This window comes from Pteropus vampyrus, unplaced genomic scaffold (genome assembly GCF_000151845.1).
Source record: "Pteropus vampyrus isolate Shadow unplaced genomic scaffold, Pvam_2.0 Scaffold75, whole genome shotgun sequence".
Taxonomy (NCBI): domain Eukaryota; kingdom Metazoa; phylum Chordata; class Mammalia; order Chiroptera; family Pteropodidae; genus Pteropus; species Pteropus vampyrus.
In genome coordinates, this window is record NW_011888856.1 from 4299590 (window position 1) to 4321747 (window position 22158).

Here is a 22158-nt window from a genome sequence, read left to right on the forward strand (position 1 = left end):
GAACTGGGAGTGAGACTGTGGAGCTGCCTCACGCTCTGCCTCTGGTCAGCAGCGGCACCTCAGCGAACGTCTCTGAAGCTCTCTCGGCCTCGTTTTTCCCACCCGTACACTGACGAACTGTGATGAGGTCACATGTGAAGTTCCCTCCAACCTGCAGAGTCACAGATTGTTTCTCCGGTGGGCAGGGACCCTCATCACAGCGTGTGCCCGGAAAAGGTGCTGCTCCATAGCTGTGAGTCCCTGATGGGTGCCCCAATCAAAATCTTACATCAAACGTCTGGGACATTTTTAAGGCACTGTTTTTCTCATTGGAACTTGATATGTTTCGTTTTGTTTTGTTTTGCCTTCTTTAATTTTTAAATAATATGACTATGAAACTCATATTATAAAAATATGTCTGATAGAAAAGTTTTGTAATGAATATATTGGGGTTTTATAAGGACAACATACTTTTTTTGGGCATCGGTTATGGCATATATTTCACTTGGCTTATATTCAGGCAAATCTTAAGAGTTATCCATTCCCAAGCTAGACCCCTTAAAGATCAAAGACAGAATCCTCACTGATTCTAGAAATATTTCTGGAAAGCATGCGCTGAGCGACGCTGCTGGGCATGCTTGGGACACACACAGGACACACAGGACAGCCACACACAGGACAGCCACACACAGGACAGCCACGGTTCTCACCCAAGTGGGGTGAACAATGAAACAAACTAATGATAAGAAGTTAAATATCGGTGCGTTTTACAGCACAGCCTAGATGGGGTAATGCGGCAGAGCAGAACTGGTGGCTTTTTTAAGACACTGCAGTTTTCAGGGACAAGCAGCCTAAGGAAGTGATGTTTATGCAGAGTTCTGATCCACAAGAAGAAGCCAATCACACTGGGGAAGGAGAAGGTGGGCTAATAAGCAGCGAGAAGGTGCAAAGGAGGAAGAGAAGGAAGGAACGAGCCTGGCAGGTCTGAGGGGACAGAAAGAAGGCCAGTGGCCCAGGGCTGATGGGCAAGGGGGAGGGCGGAAGGAGGTGAGGATGGAGGAGCCGCCGGGGCCAGGTGGTCTCAGGCGCTTGCTGAGCAGCAGGGCTAAGGGAAGCCTGGCCGGCAATGTGCTCGCCTCCCTAGAGGATGCATTTAAGCATTGGAGGCAGATGTGTGGCATCCTTGGAGACTTAAAATAGCACTTCTGTTCAAACACTGGAAGCAACCACAGCGTTCAACAGGATGTGGTCATAGGATGACATAATATATGGAATTAAAAATGAAACTTTTAGGGAATGTAAGGGAGCATGCGCACATCCCCATGATGGACTGTTAGGAGAAAGCCCAGGATGCGAATATATTTGTGGGCAGCGGTGTATGTGCATGAGTGTGTGTGTGAGTGTGAGAGTGTGTGTGTGTGTGTATGTATGTGCACGTGTGTGTGTGTACCCACTAGAATGTAATCTCTAGGAGAAGAAATTTGTCAGACTTGCTTCTCACTTTATTCCCAGGACCTAGAACATCTACCTGACATCTACCAGCAGTTCAAAAAGATTCCACTAAACGAATGAATAAATGAATATACATGCCCACATATGTACATATATTTACATAAGAACCACCAAAGAAAAAAATCAAGATATGACCCATGGTTATTTTTGAATTGTAGTATTGTTTGTAGCAAGCTTCACATTTCAAATTTCCCAGGATTCTGCAATATTTTTACATTTGAGGAGAAAATCGACATTATTAAGGAAGAAAATAGCCTTAGTTCTGATTCTTCAAGTAGTTAGCACAAATGAAAAGAGTCTGGTAGCTGCGTGGGTGATTGTGTCAGAATGTACGTTTTATTTTCTGGTATTGTTCCAAGGATGAAAAACAAGTTTCATGCGGAGACACTCCAGCAGCGTGAAGTGGCTGCCTCACGTCCTAGCCTGTGAAGGTCTGGGCCCGGACTCGGAGGAAGACAGGCTCCCGAGGGGTCAGCAGTGGGCGGAGACAGGGGTGCCAGTCCCGTGTGCCACGCAGCCACCATCTCTGTACCTGACGGTCCTAATTAAAATTGGCCCCAAGAAACCGCCAGGCGGGTCCCGGGTCCATGACTCCCATTCGGACGTCATCTGAGAAGCCCTCAGGCTCGCGGGTTCCACCGATGTGTTCGCCCGTGCACTCACTGTCACCCAGCAACCCACCTCCGCTCTCCCAGATGTTCCTCTGTCCCTCCACATGGCTCCTTCGCAGTGTTCTCCTCTCCCCACTCCCCGATCGCCCCCATTCCCCCCGCTTCGCGCAGGGGATCTTGCCTCACATTTCATAAGGAAATCAACGCCATCAGCCAGGAGTCCCTTCGTCTCCCCCTTCCAAGTTTGCTCCGACGCCTGCACCCTGCTTCTCCCTGTGCTGTGCCCCTTCTTTCCTCCGAAGGCCAACCCTTCCTCCGCTCTCGGGCCCTACGCCTCGTACCTTCGCGAGGACTCTTCGTGAAAAGTACCCCCTTTCTGCTGTGGGTCCTTTCCAGCTGCAGCGATCTCCCATAGTCCCCATCATAAAAAATAAACAAACGAAACGCACACACCATGGACCAACTCCCACCGGCCGTGCCCTCGTTTCACGGCTCCCGTTCTCAGCAAAAGTTCTGGAATAAAGAGTGGCTGTCTCACCTCACCTCTGCTCACGCTCTCTCTTCTCCCACCCCATGATGCTCCATGATGCTGTCGATATCTCTACTGCCAGGGACAGGGGTCCCTTCCTCATCTCATCTTCGTGACCGTCTTGGCGGCCTCAACGCACCTAACTTCTCTCCCCCTCTTTGAAGCACTTTCTCCTCTTGGCTTCGTGGCTGGCTCCTCCTGCTAATCCTGAGAATGCGCCCAAGGCTCTACCTTCTCCATGGCGACCTCACCGGCCGTGGCTTTCCATGCCATGTACCTGGTGATGGCTGCCTACTTGCCAGGTCCTCACAGACACATAACAGGCATCTCAAACTCTTCATGTTTCCCTTCTCAGACCTTCCATCCCAGTAAACACCACCGCTGTTTATCCTGCCCACACACCAGGAACACCTGCAGCATCCTTCAAGGAGCGTGGTACCCAGTCCATAAGGAGGTCCCCGGGCCTCGCCGTCCAGGTCACTCCTAAGAACCTCCAGATCCCTACGTGGCGGCAGCCCACGCCACCCCCCTCTCCTGCCAGGACGGCTGTGATAAACTCCTAACCTGTCCCCTTGCCACCCCTGCTGTCTGTTTCTGGGCAGCAGCCGGAGCTGTCACTCCTCTGCCTAAAAGCCTCTGCTGGCTTCTTCTCTCTAAGTTAGGCTCACAGGGTGACGGCAATAAATAGAACTTCAGACGTTTTACAGCCCTTTTTTAGTTTCTCAGGTCAGTAGAGAAAAATTGGTTTCAAAAATTGTTCATGGTCTTATTGTTAAGAATCTCTGATCACCTGAATCCACAGTGACTAAGAGAATACCATTTTTTTTCCTGCCAGAGTAACTGGTCCCCAAAAGCAGCATGACAGGCTCTCTGACCTAGATGCCTCTAATATCAGGTGCCTAAACAGGAGAGAGCAGAAAGGGAGGATTGCGCTGCGCGTTGAGAAAGCAACGGTAGATACCTGATGAGAATTTTATTTACTATGATAACATGGGCCAAGATATTTGGCAAGAAGAACTCAAGTCATATATAAAAGGGCTCTTAAAAATCTAAGTTTGGAATACTAAAATGTTTTTAGCATAGAATGTTATGATTCACCTCTTACATACTGTAGTGACTTCATGACATTTATTTGTGTCTATTTAATTAAAAATAATACCAGCACATGGTATAAAAATATATAAGGACTACCGGAAGTTATAAAATAAAATATAAAGTTAGGGCAGTGTTAACAATTGCATGTTATCCCTTGAGAATGATCTTTATCATCATTCGGCATAGCTACACCTCCTTCCCATGTACCTGCTGGGGTCCCCTTCCACAGGATGTTCTGCGACCTGCTTTTGTACTTAATAATATATGTCAGCGATGTCCCCGAGGCAGCACACGCCATGTTCTTGTTGACAGCTGCACCGCGTTCTGCCACATGGCTACCCCCGCCCAGTGCATTTAACTAGACCCACCTGACAGACAGTTAACGAGCTTCCAGTTTCTGATTACTAAAAACAAAGGTGCGCACAGGTGTGTGTGTGTGTGTGTGTGTGTGTGTGTGTGTGTGTGTGTGTGTGTGTGTGTGTGTGTGTGTCCTGCAGTCCTTTTGTGAGTCTATCAATTGGATAAATTCCCAGAAGTTAAATTGTCAGGACAAAGACATGTATTTTAAACTTGGGTGGACACAGTGAAATCGCCCCCGAAGAGGTCGGAGCAGTTTATACTCTTAAACACACAGCATCTCGCTTCACACGGCTCACACTGTGATTATCTAGGAGTATAGATTATTATCTCTTCTAAGAGAGAGATTAAGTTACTTCTTTCATATATTTCTATACCCACGTATCTACAGATTGATCTCTCTCTGTATATGTACATATATATATACATATATATCTTCCTAACACTTCTGTACATAAATATTTATTTGTTTGTTTATTATCCTGACTACCAGGATAAAAACAGATATATAGTTATGTAGATTGATAGATAGAGATACATATACAGATACAGATATATAGATTAATTTTGTTTATACAGTTTGGCCATCTCTCTGGGGGGAAGTCTGTTTATTTATGCATAAGGGATCCTACAAACTGAGAAATTAGCCCTATATTTATCATGCATATTGACAATTATTTTTCCTAATTTTCTGTTTTTGACTTTGTTTCCAGAAATCTTTTCAAACATAAAGCTTTTGTGGGCTGTTCTTTTTTTTTGGTTGTCAAATTGATCAATCTTTTTCTTCATGGCTTCTGGGTTTTGTGTCCTACTTAGAGAGGCTTTCTATGCTCCACGACTGCAAATAGATTCACTGTAAGGGCTTTTTCAAACAAAATCTCAGGAAAGCAAAAACAGTGGTCTGGCAACCCAAGCTTCTTCTAATAGGAACAGTAGCTGAAATCTATTTAAACTACGCTTCAGGCAACATGTGGCCTCAGATTTAATTTCTACAGCTGTTATTCCACGGCAGGTATGGACACGCTGCTGAGCTGCACTATCAGGAACTCCCCAAACCCTGATCTGCTCAAACGCTCTCCCTCATTTGCACACATTCCCCAGGCACATTCATGGCTATATTTTCATGATACTGGGAAGATCGATAAAGACAGGACACCTGAAAGTTACACGTGTTTACGATGGCCCCTAGAGTTATTGTCTATAGATGTGCATTGCAGAAGGACTATCAGCCAAGTGAAAGAGATTTTGTGAGAATAACGATGCAAGTTGGTTTTTTTGTTTTTTTTTCAGATCTTTCCTTATTAATACCCTATTTTGCTAGGAACATTCCAGAAAGGGCTGTTCTATGATAAAGACAGAAAATAAATTCATGAACACAAATCAACTAAAACACCACTCTCGAGAGAGTGGGGGTAAAACTCAGCACTGCTGCACATTATCTGAACCGAGAGTGTGTGCGTGTGTATAAATGTGCGCGCGTGTGCGTGTGCGTGTGCGTGTGTGTGTGTGTGGGGTGCACATTCTTCCCCGGCTACAGAGAGAGTTCAGCCGAGGTAGACGAGGGACTATAAAAGCGAGTATGACACCATTTACTGATTTCTTTATGGTTCTCTAACACTTCCTAGCGAATTTGATGGCGACAGTTACTTTTTTTTCCGCATATTTTTAGTGTGTATGTAAAAAGCGAAAGAGCTAGCATATGCTCACCCATATTTTTAAGCGAAACACAAAATAATAAAAAGTAATCTACCAGCGACGAGTGAAGTTTACAAATCCAAAAGTCTTGCTTCTAGTGTAATTCCCAGTTCTAGACACTGTGACTACAGCCAAACCATAAAGTGCTTTCTTAAAATGCAGATTCCTGGGCGCCGTTCCTAGACATCGCAATTCAGCTTCTCATTAGAGACCCAGAGGTCAGCGCTTTTAAGCTGCACCAGTGGTTTGGGGACCGCTCCTCTTTCCAAAATGAGAACCAGTCTCTCGCAGGTGGGCTTCATCTTAGGATGCTGCCTCGTGCAGTGGCTTTCATGTGTGCTCATGCGCCATGCAGGCGACATGAAGGTCACTACCGGAGCAGGACAATCTCCATCATCCCTGACGGCACCAAGTCATGCCACAGTGTTCATACTTTCACTTTCAGGGAGCCGGAAGAGTTCACTCTGCCCAACACTTAGCCTTCTCTCAAGGAGTGGCTTAGCGCTGTGGAAATTTTGTTCCTGAAGCCACAGCAATAAAAACGAGAAGCGACTTCTTCTTTGGCTTAGAAAAGGCTCACATTGAAAACAACAAAACAAAACAAAACAAAAAATGAGACTTCCTACTTCTAAGATGGAATAAAAGGCGAGGTGTGTGCTCTTTCTGCCCAGCAAGCAAATGAGTAATTTTAGCAGGATAAATAGGAACTGAAAAAAATGAGTGAAAACATGGTCTCAAAAGGTCAAATTAACATTAATTCTTGCTGACTAAAGTAAGAAGATCAAGGCTAAATCAGACAAAAATGTCTCAGCTCATCATGTAGCTGTCGGAAAATGAATATGAACTCTAATTACCGTTGAGAGAGAGAAGCTATCAAAAGACACTTCGGCCAACTCCAGTAACGCATCCTATTGAGCGCATCACTGTATTTGGGTTCAAGATGTTATTGGGTAAAATGTTAGGAGTTTTTAAGCCTCCCTAATATAATTTTCAACAAGAAGAATTTGTGGTAGTTACAGTACCCACAATTTAATTTTAGCCAGATGCTTTACCCAATTTTTCAATTTATTTTTAGCCTACCACATGGCTTCAGTAGAAACTGAAAATGAGAGTTAGACACAGTTTTCATCACATATGCAAAGTGAAAATAGTAACACTTGGTGTATTTTGTGCAGATTATTTCTTAGGATAGTAATAAAATGCACTGCGAAATAATCTAAACGAGTATGCTAACAGTGATACCCAAGTATCTACAAGCCAGTAAGAAGGATAAAGATAAGCAACACAGTTGGCTATAGTAGTTAACTACTCGATAGCATTTTGTTGAGCAACTTTTATTTGGAAGATTTTAAAGTGTTTTATCTAGAATTAGCTGTCAATGACACAGCGCAAGTGGCAAACATTTCTTAAACTATATCTTTACAAACTGTTACAACTGACCAAAACTAGACACACACACACAGACACACACCCCGCACGCCCCAACTTTAAAGGGAAGTAACAGGCCGTCTTTAGTTTTATTGGCTTTGTTTGTCATCTGAATTTGCTCTGATGGCAGGAGGTGGGTGTGTGGGCAGGTGGGTAAAACCTATAACTCAGAATAGCTGAGTTATCCCCATCTGTAATATGAGAATTGTTGGGATGACCACCAAACTTGACCCTTAAAGTCAATCGGCTTGCACTTAACCAGAAGTAAAGGCTTCCTCTTCCATATGGGAAATACAAGAGGGGGCATTCCTGACCATCTAGAACCTGCAGGTGAGGATGTTCCAGAGACCTTTTGTTTTTTTCACTGAAATCATCTTTAAAAATTAATGTCCCGTAATCACCTATGTAGAAGTGGAGAACAAAGCATTTACTGGAAAGCTACACATGAAGATGAACTTACCGGAGATGTGGTTAATCGAAGGATAGTGCCGTTTTTTATTTCATTGCGATTCTGGAAAAGAACAGAGAAAAAAAAAAAAAAACTTTGTAAATCTTCAAGAAGATGCTTGGCAGAGAAGAGAATGAAAGCAAATATAACCTAGTAGAGACTCTATATAACAAGCATTCTTATGATTCAGTTTATTCTCACTTGAGTAATTTTTAATTATCCCTACAAAGAACTTTAATTGGGGCCCGAGATATGTTAACTTTATATCAAGTCATGGAAGCGTTCAGCACAGAGGAACTGACTATAAATCCAAAGAATAGCAACATGGAGCCCAAGAACAGCAAACAAACAAAGCGATTTTGAAGGTTATTAAGGGATCACGGCCTAGCAATTCCGCTCCTGCATCCATACCCGAGAGAACTGAACACGTAAGTACACATAAAAATTTGTACATAAATTTCCATACAAACATTATTCATAAAAGTCCCAAAGTGGACACTGCCTGAATTCCTCGACTGAGGAACGGGTAAACAAAACGTGGCATAGCCACTCAATGGAATACTATGAGGCCATACAAAGAAACGAAGTACTGATACGAGCCACCGCATGGATGAATCTCGAAAGCATCACCCTAAGTGAAAGAATCCAGACACAGGGACCGCATAGTTTATGAGTCCACTATATGAAATGTCCAGAAGAGGCAAATCCACAGAGACGGGAAGCAGGCTCGTTTTCCAGGGGCGGGGGTAGCAGAGATGGAGAGTGTGTGCTAACAGGTACGGGGTTTTTTTCTCGGGGTGATGAAAATGTTCTAAAGTTGGTCGTGGTGATGGTTTCACAAATCTATGAATATACTGAAAACCACCGAATTGAACACTTTAAAGAGGTGAATTTGGGGGAATGTGAATTATATCTCAACAAAGCTGCTGTTTTTTAAAAAGGTTATTAAGGTGTTTGGTTTCTCAACATTTGCTGGCTCCAACTTCACGCTGCCTTGAAGTTAAGGACAAACGGCAGAAGTGAGCAGATGCCGAATCAGTCTTGTCTTCACTTGGCAAGAGTATGTGAGGTGAGCGTTTTGAAGCCATCGCTCAGCATCGTTGGCACTGAAAGCAGAATTTCACTGGCAGGTTTACTTTCTGCCACCAGAGCACGCACCACACTCAGCTTTCAGGAGGTGGCCTTATGGGCGCCACACTTCTGCGTCCCCCACCTGGGAGCCGTAAGGCCAGGAGGTTAAAGTGCATCAAGGATCATTCTTCTCCATCATTTAAGATGAGCCACAAGCTGGGATCGGCTCGGAATCCCAAGGCGGTGGGAAGCGCCTGAGGACGAGATGCCAAAAACGCACGGAACGCGGACCCTCTCTTTCAGCCCCTTCTAATGAATTATTGGAAAATGAATTTTCTAAAAAAGCACTACCTGAAAGAGGGAAGGCTTCAGGCCAGTAGTCCCTCCCTAAGAAATCCTGATCTGAACCTATCGGATCCAGTGCAGGGGGGCCTGAAGCATCCCCTGCCAGACGCCTGGGCCGTCTCTTGAGACAGCAGGCTCCTCATTACTGGGAGTGCACAGGCCAGGGCTGAGCGACTACCTGGCGGGCAGGCTCTGATAAGAGATGGAGAAATAAATTTCAGTCATTTAAAAAAAGTCTCCTTTCAACTCTAAAATTCTATGACTGTAAGAACTGGAGAGGAAGACAGCAAATACTAATTCTATATAGAATATCAAGAACCTGAATGCATAGCACATCTCATCTCTTTCCTGCTCAGGTTCTAAATGAATTGAGAAATAATAGAGTCTGAAGATTAAAAAACGACAACAAAAAAGACTAATATATCTCATTTATTAGTAACTATGGAGAACAAGGCTCAGAGTGAGAACCAGCAGACAGCTCACTGAGCCCTTGGACTGGCAAACCTGCTGAGGCAAGTTCCTTCCCAAGAGGAAAAAAGGAAGTTTATTCTTCCCCAAAAGCCAGCAAAGTAGAGAACGAGGCCCTGAAGGTATGAAGAGGCCAGGAGGATTTGGCAATAATCTCTGCTCATGGAAATTTGGAGTGGGGATGAGGCATTCCTAATAATAGCAGTAAACTAACATTTGTTGAAAGACATGGGGCTGAGGGTTTTTGCTTTTTTGTTGTAATGCTTATTTACCCATCATAATAACTCTTATGCCTATTTTAAAGATAAGAAACCAAAGCTGCCGGAAGGATAAGTTATTTGTCCAACATCATGAAGGGAAAAGGGAAGTCCCAAACCCACCGTGGAGGGGGAGCGGGAGGTCGGACACCAGAGGCGTGCTCTATCTTGCTGGAAAAAGGACCATCTAAATCTTGTATTTATCCCTAGAGGAGCGAGTTCATTCACTGGTCGACTTACAGCAGAGCGAAGCAGTAGGAGCTGCATTAGCGCATGCTCTGCGGGTTCCCAGGGGTTCCTGTGATGCCTGCTGGGAGCGGGGCGCTGGGTGGGAGGGAGTCTGACTGGGCTGGCACGAAGCAGTTGGCCTCCAGACCCCCCTGTCGACTCCTGACGTTCTGAGATCGGAGTACGAGCTCTTTGAAGAGAGGGTCTCGAGGACCGTTGGTTTGAAACTACAGCAGTGTTAAAACCGGGGACAGAGAGAGCTGGTTTAAATTCCCGCTCTGCCTCGCGCCCACCGCGTGTACTCCGCGCCCGCTACTCAATCACTCTGCTCTAAGCTTTCTCGTCCCCCAAACGAGGAGAACAAGTCATTGCTCAGAGAACGTGGCGAGAACAAGCTATTAACATGCGCATTAAAAACTTTGAAGGCCCTCACAGAAAGTGACTGTGGCTGATGTACGGAGGGCGGCACCCGCCCCGCCCCCAGCCTGTGCTCGCTCCATCAGCAGCTCATCTGCCCTCTCTGTTCTTTTCTCCTGAAAAAATGTTTTTAATCAGCTTTCTTTTTCTAATAAAAAAAAGAAAAAGATAAGTAAACGAGCTATTAACATGCGCATTAAAAACTTTGAAGGCCCTCACAGAAAGGTAGATCGGCTTAAAGAGAAAAGCGACCTTAGAACTCTGCTTGGGAGACCTATCCCATCAGGAAGGTCAGCGGGAGCGCTGGTCGCGGGCCCAGGACCCCTTCTGCCCCCTGAGGGATGCCTGGTTTGGAACTTGACCTTGATTAACACGGAAAAGGCTGGGCAGAGCTCCGATTTCATCAACTCCATCCCGGCGGAGTAGAGCACCACCTCGGAGTGGGGTCTCCACGCAGGACCGTCTGGATTCGACCCACATTTCACTTCCCACCTGGGGAATCTGGTACGAGTGACACAGCTAGCTTCTTCACGTGCAAAACGGGGGCAGTGCCTGGCTCTTAAATCTCCGAGGATTAAATTACATAATCCATTTAAAGTGCTTAGAACAGTGTCTGGCACACCGCAAATGCTCCAAAAAAAAAAAAAAGAAAGAAAGAAAAGAAAAGAAAAGAAAGAAGAAAGAAAGAAAGAAAGAAGAAAGAAAGAAGAAAGAAGAAGAAGAAAGAAAGAAGAGGCAGCTATTTGATTATTAAACTCAAAATAACATCCAGAAAGTACATTACTGCGCGCCTTTGTTTTTGGCTAGTCTTGACATGCAATTCGATCAATAAAAATAATAGTAGGATCTATGTTATAGTAAGACTAAAGTCAGCAGCTCACGTTCAGCAGAACAGAGTATTAGCGAACGTGTGCCTCCTCCATCAGCAGACCAGCATGGCCCGGGGGAGCCCTGCCACGCAGCACGCTACACATCAAAGGCTGGGAACCTGAACCCCGCTCCTTTATCATGCTCGGCCTCGACGTCTGTGTCACAGGGGCATCCCTCGATGCGGTCCTCGGAGCATTCGGTAAGCAGTGTGTGTGCGTGTGTGTGTGTGTGTGTGTGTGTGTGTGCGCGTGATTTTATCTTGTTCACTGACTATCTCCCTCTGCCCTCGAAACATCACTTCCATGAGAAGAGACACTTTGTCACTGCTATCTCACGCCTGTCTAGAACAGTGAATATCTACAGCCTGGCACCTGGTGGGTACTTGATAAATATATGGCGACTAAGTGACTCAACCTACCACACGCCTAGCCATAGATGAGACACGGGGCAGACACAAAGTGCAGTGAGACTTAACTCCTGTCCCCCAGGAATTCAGTAAAGTGAGGGAGACTGACATGTAGCGATGACACCCGCACCATGAAAGAGTCGTGGGCCCAGACGGTCATGAGGAGCACTGCACGAGCACGTGTGTGTGACAGCAGGAAGGGAGGAAGAGGGTGCTCGGCAAAGGCCTTCGGTGGGGGCGACATTCGGTAAGGCCTCTGTAAGCAGAGATTTCCCAAGACAGGAGAGGAAACAGCCCCTCTCAAAGGACAATACATCTTCGTGGAGCAGAGAAAAGTCCCACGTGCTTTCAGAGCCTGGAGCACACAAAGAAAGGAGAGACATTGACATCGAACAGGTAGATGACCTTTAGCCATTTAAGAGGGAGGTGCAGGGGTGCGTGGGTGAAATTCTAGCTCCAATTTGCCGTTAGGGAATGCGTCCTCTCTTCGAAGGAGCAGTATGGTAGCCACACCTGTGCGTGATGCTCCTGGGCCATAGTAATAAAGAGAACTGCAAGGCTCATGTTTTGGGAACAAGGATAGTGTGTCCTCCTCGTTAGGAAAATAGTTCCATACATCTGAGCTGAGACAGAACTGTCTACCCAACCCCGTCAGCCGGACACTGAGAATCCAGACCTTGCTGTCGAAAGTCACGGGGCTTTGCGCTGCTCCTGTCTGCATTAGCGTGACTTTATTCTCCTGGAGTTTTCTGCAGAAGCAAAGGGTACAACTGCCCATTTCAGGAAGTTCCTGAAATACTCCTAAGCCCTACAATGAAAAACATCAACTGTGTTCACCCTAAAATTCTTCGAATCCCTCAATTCGAAATTCTCTGCTGTTAACAGCAGTCCCTGATGGCTGAGCCAGGACCCATCCATGCTTTGAAAGACCAGCCCAAATCAGATTTGCAATTCTCGATAACTTCTGATCTTACCTTCTGCGATGGGCCTGTGATGTGTCAGCTTGACTAGGCTACAGTCCCCAGTTATTCAAATACCCATCTAGGTGTTCTGTGAAGGTAGCTTGCAGATGTGATTTAAGTCCACAATAAATTAACTTTAAGTAAAAGAGATTATCCTAGGTAATCTGGGTGAGCCTGATTCCACAAATTGAAAGGACTTAAAAGCAGAGCTGAGGGGTTCCCTGAAAAGGAAGAAATTCTGGCAGTGGATGGCAGATAGAGCCCGTACCCCAAGTTCCAGCCTACTCTTCCTGAAGGCTTGCCCTGTGGAGTGTGAATTTGTGTGCTCAGCCTTCACAATCACATGAGCCAATTCCTTGCAGTTAATCTCTTAGCATATACATCCTACAGGTTCTGCATCTCTAGTTGAACCCTGACCAATACACGTCCACCCTACCCCACCGCACCCGGACTCAGCTTCACACGGCAGACCTGGCCCTCATCACTGTGAGGGACAGGCTGGCCAGCGCTGTCTTAGCAGCAGGTTGTGCTGGTACCCTTTGGGGAGCAGCTTTGCACAGGACCAATACAACAGCATTCAACCAAGTTGGGGTTACCTTCTCGTGCTGGATAAGCAACATCACTAAATGACATACAAAAGCATGTGGGGAAGGCAAGGAAAAAACAGGAGGGCCCTTCCCCTGAATGAAGAGGATGATCCTGCAGAAATGAAGACTGTGTCCCTCCCCTCAGTGCCAAGGAGCTGGCCGACGCCCCTCTCTGGGGAATTGCCTCTAATCCTCCATTTATCGTGTGATCGTCCTGTCATCTTTAGAATCGCCACGGTCGCGTGATACAATGCAGATTTCTAGGGCTCCCGCGCCACAGCCACTGCACTGCGGTGTGGGACGCCGTGTCTTCACTGTGAGCCCAGGGGACTCTGACGTGCGACCCCGTTTGGGATCACCCCAGCCTAATTCATAACACCGCCCAGCGCATTTAGAATAAGTATTCTGGACGTCCAGATAGTAAAGTCTGAGACAAACAAGACTAATAATGCCAGCTCCTCAGAAATAAAGAAGAGAAAAAAAGCGGAAAGAATATTCCTGCCGGGAAATGTCCTAACTGCTCGCGGCACGCAGAAAGTAGGGCCAGTGGCTCGGCTAACGCCCTGCTGTCCTGTTCCCTCAGGCCCAACAGTCCCCATGGTACACGTCCCTGACACTCAGAAGCATCTCGACAGGACGGCTCTGTGTTTCTTCACAGAGCTAGCTCAGTGACTCGGCCCGGACTGCATAATAAGCTCCTGCAGGAAAATGTCACTGTTGCCATATTTTTCCCTCTGAAATTTGTTTTTCTCGGTGTGCTAACTTTCTATGTAGACACACAAATTAAGAATTATTTCCCGGTCAGAAATTCCAGTCCTACCCCTCTTCTTGTTTTTCAGCAAGAAAAACAGAGGCCAGGGCGACAGAGGCACATATGACCCCGCAATCTCGGCCCCTGGAGGGCAGACGGCTCCGAGGCCTTCTCCCTGGCTCTGAGTCTCCTCTACCTCACCTCCCCCGCAACCCCCGCTCCGCAGATGTGACGTGATCATTACTTTGGATGTGTCACTATGAAATAACGCTCACTATGTAGTCTTCAGGTCTGTCGCTCGATCATCACGAAGACTGACTTTGCATGTAAACCTGACCCCTTCTGTCCTTCATGGGACCATCTGGGTGATCTTCGAATCTTCGGGCTGAAGGAAATAACTGAGGACCGTTGCGATACACTGGTTGCTAGGTTACAGAGCAATTCTCCTAGACAGAGAACTACAGGTCTAACATTTTGAAGAGGGATGTTAGAAATACCGTAAAATAAAATCTGAACCCAAAACGCCAGGAAAAAATAGGCTGAGAGGTGGGGGTGAGGAAGAAGAATAAGGAAAAAAGGTAGCAAACTGTTCTAAATGAGTATTTCCCATAACTGATATTCGGAGCCTCCCCGGGGTAGTTCGCTGTCAGGGATGATAACGTCTCCCCCAGCCCCCGACCTGCTACTGGCCTTAGCAGCTCATCTTTACCCATTAACTGAAGGATTTGGGTTTGACTTCATGTCCGCTCTTTTTTCTTGCCCGTAATTAGATTCTATTCTCAGTTGCCGTTTTTCTTAAGTCATTTTTCTTTTCACAGCAGCACCCAGAAACCTTTTACGTAATTCTCAAAATCGAAAGAAAAAAAGAACAAAACAGGTATTGAGTGAGATACCTGCTAACTACCTGTTTGTGGTGTGTAAACACGTGGAGACCGTGGAGGCGGAGGGCCGATTCCCCATGGAAGGTTTGCTTTCTTCCCACCTGTAATTAGACCTGGCTAAAAGGAGGGGGAAGACGTGGGTGGGCAGCTCGCAGGAGCCCAGAAAATCCACAGGGATGTGGTGAGCCCGACAGGGAGAACGTGCAGAGAATGCCTGTCCCGCTCAACATTTTAATCAACTGCTTCTAGGAGACGGAGATAAAGGACAATGTATTTTTCTAGAGAGGACCATGCTTATCTTAAAGGAACATACACTACTAAACGTTCATTATTGCTAAAAAAAAAAAACAAAAAAAAAAACAAAAAACAACAAAGAAACAAAAAACAGGCACCGTTTAGAAAGACCGAGAAGTTGCTGGCTCCCTGGGCAATCTCCCATGGCAGGAGTGAGCACACGGCCACCTTCACCTGGTGTCCGTCCGGTCCCAGGGACCAAAATCCCGGGCAGAAACCCAGGCACGCCTGTGCCCCTTGAACATCCTAGGATAAGAACTGACTGCGTCCCATTCCTTAGCAATGGGAGGTCATTTTTTAGACTCAGCCTCGAAATCCAAGTAGGCAGGCCCCTTGGGCACGGAAGCCGAGGGGCACAGTTTCAGCGATGCAGACAGTGGGATCAGCACTAGAATGCACGATGTGAACATCATGGGGACACATGCTAATGAAACCTCTGTCCCTAGAAGTGGTGTACTAGGACACCGGGAACGTGAGGAGGACGGACCAGCGGGGCTCCGGGAGGCCGGGGACTCGGTGGACTGCAGGAAGGAAGCCCCAGGTTGGGCCTGGGAGGACCGACTCCCAGGTCCCTGTGGGCAAGTCAAGTTGCCTCGGTTTCCTCCTCAACAGAATGGAGGCGAGGCGCCCAACGCCAAAGGTCGCTTCTCTTCACTCCCAATGTGATACACAAAGAGCAAGATGACCGACATGAGGAGGGGGACGCTGCAGAGAAAGGCATCTGTCAGCAGCAGGGACTTAAGCGGACGGAGTAGTGACAATCAGACGAGGCCGTGAAGGGTCCCGGCCACACGCTGCCTCCCGTCCTCCGAAGGGCCTGGCGCCCACAGGTTCGGCTGCAGGTTCTGACCACGAGCCGCTGGCTCCGGGCACCTCAGCCTCCGAGATAACAACCCGATAAACGAGCCCAAGGTCTGAAAAGCTATGAAGGTTAAGTTCTGTGACAAAAAATATATGTGTATGTGTGTGTGTGTGTGTGTGTGTGTACACTCTCACTCACACTCGCACACTCACACTCATACACTCACAAACACAAACACACACATACACACATATACACTCACATGCACATACACACTCACACAGACACTCTCACACGCACACACTCACTGACACTCACAAACAAACACACTCACACACTGTCGCACACAGTCTCACACACACTAACACATACATACAAAAACACACATACACACACATACTCACAGTCATACACTCAAACACACTCACGCACACACTCACACACTCATTGACACTCACACACACTCTCACACACACTAACGCACTCATACAAAAACATACACACGCACACACACATACACACACACATACACTCACACACTAACACACACTTGCACACTTATGCTCACTCATGCTCACACGCTCACACACACTCACACTCACATACACACTTACACACATTCACACACTCTCTCTCACATTCTCACATACTCGCACACACTCACACACACACTCACACATTTTCTCCCCTAAATAATTTGGAGAAGAATAAACAGGGACAAATTCTAGGTGGGTGACTTTATAATGTCCCACAAAAGCCTTAAACATGTTCAAAATCGAATTCTATGAATTTTTCCTGTGGAAACATCAGGAGGCAGACATTTTACCAAAGAAACGCATGCAGCCTCGTTTACAATGACAGAAACTACAAGCGAACCCCAGCGTTCCAGTTATTTATCGTCTCTTAATTCAAAACATCCGTTTTGGCCCCGCTCCATGACAGAGACGGGGCTGGACCCTGCACGCATGTCCCCTTTTTCATCGGAGGGCACGGAGCTGCCCCTGCCTGGTGATAAAAAGGCTGCTCTTCAAACCCACCGTTAAGACGATAATTCAGCGTGGAAGCCTCCGGGCGACCTGCACCCCAGGCCCTACTCCCCGCCAGAGGCCCCCTCCCTGCCGGCTCTGCCCTCTAGGCACAGGCTTGCTTCTGGCACCCAGTGCGAGCCCTCACCCTTCCGCATGGAGGTGATGGCGCTGTGCCGCCAGGCCCTCTTTCGAAAGCCTTGGGAGCGGGGGCGGGGGGGCAGTGCCCTCTCTGGGTCTTTAGTTCTTAAACTGTCCCCGCGTCCTCTAAGACCACAGATGACTCCGCTGCACCTGCCACTTCTGGCCTCATCAGCGTTTTCTTTGACCTCTTTACCTGCAGTTAGCTGACTCCCGCTAGTTATCAATTTTTTCAATTAAATTTTCCTGTTTGAATAATGATATGGTTACTATATTCTGACTGGACCCTGACTGATATAGCAAGTCTTCCAAATGTCCCTTAATATAAAGGAAATTTTGATAAAAAGGCTGCTCTTCAAACCCACGGTTGGGCAGGACAAAAATACATAATATAGGCATTAAAGTACTGATATAAAAGAATGTTTAATAATATGAGAAAACCTCACACGCCGTGAAGTGAAGAATGTCGGCTGCAAAACAGTATTGCAGATAAAGCAGTCGCGGGACGTGGGGACGTCACGGGGGCTACAGTAACAACGTCGAGACGACTGGGTGGCGCCACGTGGGAACTGGGCTTATCAGGACGATCGCTTCGTACGGCATGTGAATGTCTGATCACTATGTCGTACACCCGAAACTACTATAATATCGTATGTCAACTGTCATTGAGAAATAACAACACCCCCCAAAAATCCCCCCAGTATTATAGTATGAGTCCAAACGGATGAAACATAAGGTGGAAACACACTGTGCCCAGGGAGTCGGCCGTGTGAATGATGAAGGCTCTTCACTTGCGACTTGTTAAGAAAACTGAAAAGAAGAAATCGGGGAAAATGCCTGATAGTGTGGATATCTGCCCAGCCCAGCTAATGAGGGCTACTTATATTTCTAGGGGAGCGAGTGACCGCCCGGCTTTGACAGAAGGAACGCGCACAGGCTGGAGCGAACCACGTCTCACAGGCCTCCCCCTGCGGTCCCGCTTCTTCACCCGTCTGAGACACAGACTTGATTGCCAGCCACTCTCACGTGCCAATTAAGTGACAGGTGCGAATGTTTAAACCTAGGTTGTGATGGGCAAGTCAGAGCCTGTGGTCTCAGAAATCCACAAAGTGCTAGACAGGAGGCTGCAGCTACAGGAAAGAAGCTCACGCTTACAAAAGAAAAACAAAAAACTGCCACCAACAAAAAAAAAACACCACAGCCTTAAAGGGCCATCTCGGGGGCGTTGGCAGGGATCACAGAGGCTACTGCTACGGCCGGGAAATAGCGACTCTATGGCCCACCTGAGGCAAAGCCAAAAGACTCGGGAGAGAGAACGAGACGTAAACCTATAGAACCGAATGCGCTGGCAACGCCAGAGGAGGAGGAGTCACCAAGCTCGCTGGCCGGCGTCGACAACACCAGATGCTGTCACACAGCATCCCAGACACAATCTGCTGTGGTGCGAGCCTCCCGGACACTGGTGTCAGATGGGCCTGATTCAAACCTTGGCTTCAGCACTAACGGCTTTGTCCCCTGGGCACTTGGCGCAGCACCTGGCACATAGCAAGTGCTCCGTGAATGTTCAGTAAAGGAACACGTGCACCTGACAACACCTCCGGGCCCCCCTCGCTGCTACGTGACGTCAGTCACACCTAGACTGGACGGCGCAGTTGTGGGGATTAGATGGTGCTAATAAAGCCTCTGGTGGGCACATGGCAAGGACTCGAAACACCATTCGTAAAGAAGAGGCAGCTTCTGCACTGGGTACCGAAAATATGGAAAATCTGCCGGACAAAGAAGGGAGAAGAGAATCTCGGGCAGAGGAAATACAGATCGGGCTGTTTTGTTCCTCTGCCTTGAGATGCTACGGTGCAGGATTCTTTGTCCTTTCTTTTTGTCACCTTGTCACGGATGTCTTGGTCGTCTGGGGAAGTCTATACAGCTCTTCTCTGAATAATGTTTTGAAATTTATAAAATAAAATACATAAGCTTGCAAACAAACCAACAGTTTTCCAAATATTTTTTTAAAATGTGTCATAGTAATATATATACTGCTCTATCAGTGCAGGTATCAGCTAACTTTCTCCAGACAGAGTCAGAGAGTAAATATTTAAAGCATGGCAGGCCAGAAAGGCTCTGTTACAACTATGATACATAATAAATGGGCATGGCTGTGTTCCAATAAATGTTATTTATAAAAACAGGTGGCAGCCTGGGTTTGGCCCACAGGTCGTAGTTTGCTTTGCTGACCCCTGTGTTAATGCATGAAAGAACAAGATATATTACAAGGTCTAATAACTACCGTAATTTCTAATTAGGTACGATAATCATAAATGCCATTTGAGATAGCTATAATAACAGTCATAAAAGGCAATAGCTATGATTTCTACTGGTGACATCAGCGTAGATACTGCTTGTACTGTTGTGACTTGTTGCCTGCACTTGTGATTGAAATAATGCAGATTTTACATTTTCACACAGGTGTAACTTTCTTCCTATACAAGTTCATGGACCTGAGGTTAAAACAGTAGCTTTCCGTTGTTCTTAGAAGAAAATCCAATTTCCTGCCACGGTTTAAAAAACCTAGCTTGACGTGGCCCCGGCCACACTCCTGGGTCACACCTGACACACTTTCCACCACAGCGCGCCATCCTGTTTCCTTCGTCCTGTCACACCAAGCTCCTCACGCTCAGGTCCTTCCCACCGGCTGCTCCTTCTGCAATGCTATGATCTGCCTCCTTGTTCCATGAATTCTGGGCCAAAGTGTCACCTCTTTAGAGAGACATTCCCCGATGCCTTACGGCAATCTTGGCCAAGGCCCATAGATGGACACGCAGGGCCTGGTAGAGACATGCAGACTGCCCCAGGCTGGCATGGCCTCAGCAAGAAGACCCAGAACCCAACGTCGCCATTGGGTGATGCAAATCCTGAGAGCGGAATTATTGCCTTGAGCCGGATGCAAGTTCATTTCTCGAGGCTCACACGGTTAGAGGAATCAGGGCCTTAAGCCTCCAATTCTTGAAACCCTGCCCACTTTCCGGCAGCCTTATTTCATTTATATCTGGTTATTTGTAAACTCGAACCAAGCCAAGTCATCCTTCTGATCCTTGAACCTACGGCCGGCCTAGCAGACTAACTCTCAATAGCAATGCCTACCACACTCTGCCCCCAAATCTTTACCACGCTACCACATTCATTTCCTTCACAGCACTTACCCCAACCTGAAAGTAAATACCTCATTTATTTTTTTAAATTTCCTGTCTGTCTCCACAACCACGAGAACACACGCACGAGCAGAATGAGCAGATCTTCGTGTTTTGTTCATTCGCAGTGCCTAAAACAGTGTCTGGTATACAAAATGTGTTCAGAAAATACTTTCTGAATGAATTGAATAAATATTTTAATCATATCATGGCCTGGAGCAATAGCCAGAATATATCTGTAAACGAAAGCCAAGTGGCCACATATGCCTTCAAAGACATAAGTACAGTCCCTCCCTTCCTCCCACAGCGCAAGTAAATCACAGACCATCTTTCCTTTCCTTCCCTATTCTGTAACCTTTATTCCATGCCTGCTATGAAGCACGGGTATCATTAAGCATTCTTTCTTAAAAAAAAAAAAAAAGAAAAAGAAGAGAACTGAAATATATTTGCTCATGTTCCACTATGAATCCACGTGTCCACAAGGACGTCCAGAATGGAAATGGTGAGCGGACTGCTCACCAAGCCTAGTATCAGGCTGCCCCAGCCCAGATGCTAAGGTCCAAACAGCCCCAGACCGGACACCTGCAACGACTGAGCTCCAAGGCTCTCAGGACTGACCAGAGCCACAGCTGGAAATCCGCCTGCTCCAGCCCCGGGACGATGGGCTCTGTTATGAGGACGGGTCAGAGACAGGCCCTGGAAAAGCAGAATTCGGACTCAGCACTGGAAGTGAAAGTAACCAACAGTTCACACTAGAGAAAGAACGGGCTTCAGCTTGGATCCCACCAAGGGTTCTTCCCTTCTATTCCCTTACTTCTCCCTCCTTCTATGAGGAGTGAAATTGGAGTTTAAATAGACTTTTCTAGAGGAGTTACTAGGGATGATAGATGTAAGAGGCAGGAATTAAACAATCAAAACTTTGAAAGTATTAAAAATTTGTCTACACACACACTGCACTCAAACATCCGGGCCTTGTCTCCAGAAGCTGCTTTGTCAGAGGAACGAACCTCACCGTCTGAGAACTAATAAGGTCATGAGCAATGAAAAGACCAGGCTCATTCAACCAGGATGGTGTTTTCCTTAAGAGCTGATCCAAAATTAACTGCCAGAGAAAGCGTTTCTTTTATAGACTTATTCTCTGTCATAAATGAGCCTCTACATTGTAGGTGGGACTAGGCTGATAAAACCACTTAGGAGAGTGGTTTGACAATTTCTAGTGAAGTCGAAGATGGGCATACCCTCTGACCCAACAGCTTTCCTGAAGACTTTCCAGTGGGGTCACATGAACAAAAATAAGGATATTCATTATAGTACTATTCAGAATGCAGGTGGGCAAACAACTGCTTATCAGTAGAAAAACGGACAAATCAACTGTGCTTTATTCGTGTCATGGGGTATTATACATATCCATCTAAAGATATAACTTTGGATAAAAAATTAAATTGCAAAAGGTTACCTACAGTATGATACAAATAATTTAAATTCAAAACTCCAAACAATTCTCTATGCTATTCATGAATATGTACACATATAGAAAACCTGTAAAATATTCAGGAGAATAATATACACCAATTTCAGGCTAATATTTACCTCTTGGGAGGGAGAAATAGGAGTGACAGGGAAAATGATAGTCGGGTTTTAATTGGATATGCACTTTTTAAAAAAGATGATCTGGAGCAAGATGTCAAGATCTATTAACATCTAGATGATTGGGTATATGGGTGTCAGTTATATCATTTTCTGTACTTTTCGATATGTGTAAAATATTTCATGATTAAAGAGTTTTAAATTACAATTCGAATGAATTCTGCTTT

The 22158-nt window shown here is 46.3% G+C and overlaps 1 protein-coding gene across 1 annotated transcript in view; it reads right to left on the bottom strand.

Annotated features, from left to right (window-relative positions):
- The window catches only part of ELMO1 (engulfment and cell motility 1), a 495575-nt gene that overhangs the window by 344505 nt on the left and 128912 nt on the right, over window positions 1-22158 (bottom strand). The window contains exon 5 of the mRNA XM_011362520.2: window positions 7667-7717. Coding sequence (XP_011360822.1) covers window positions 7667-7717 — 51 coding nt within the window. The remainder of the gene's footprint in view (window positions 1-7666; window positions 7718-22158) is intronic.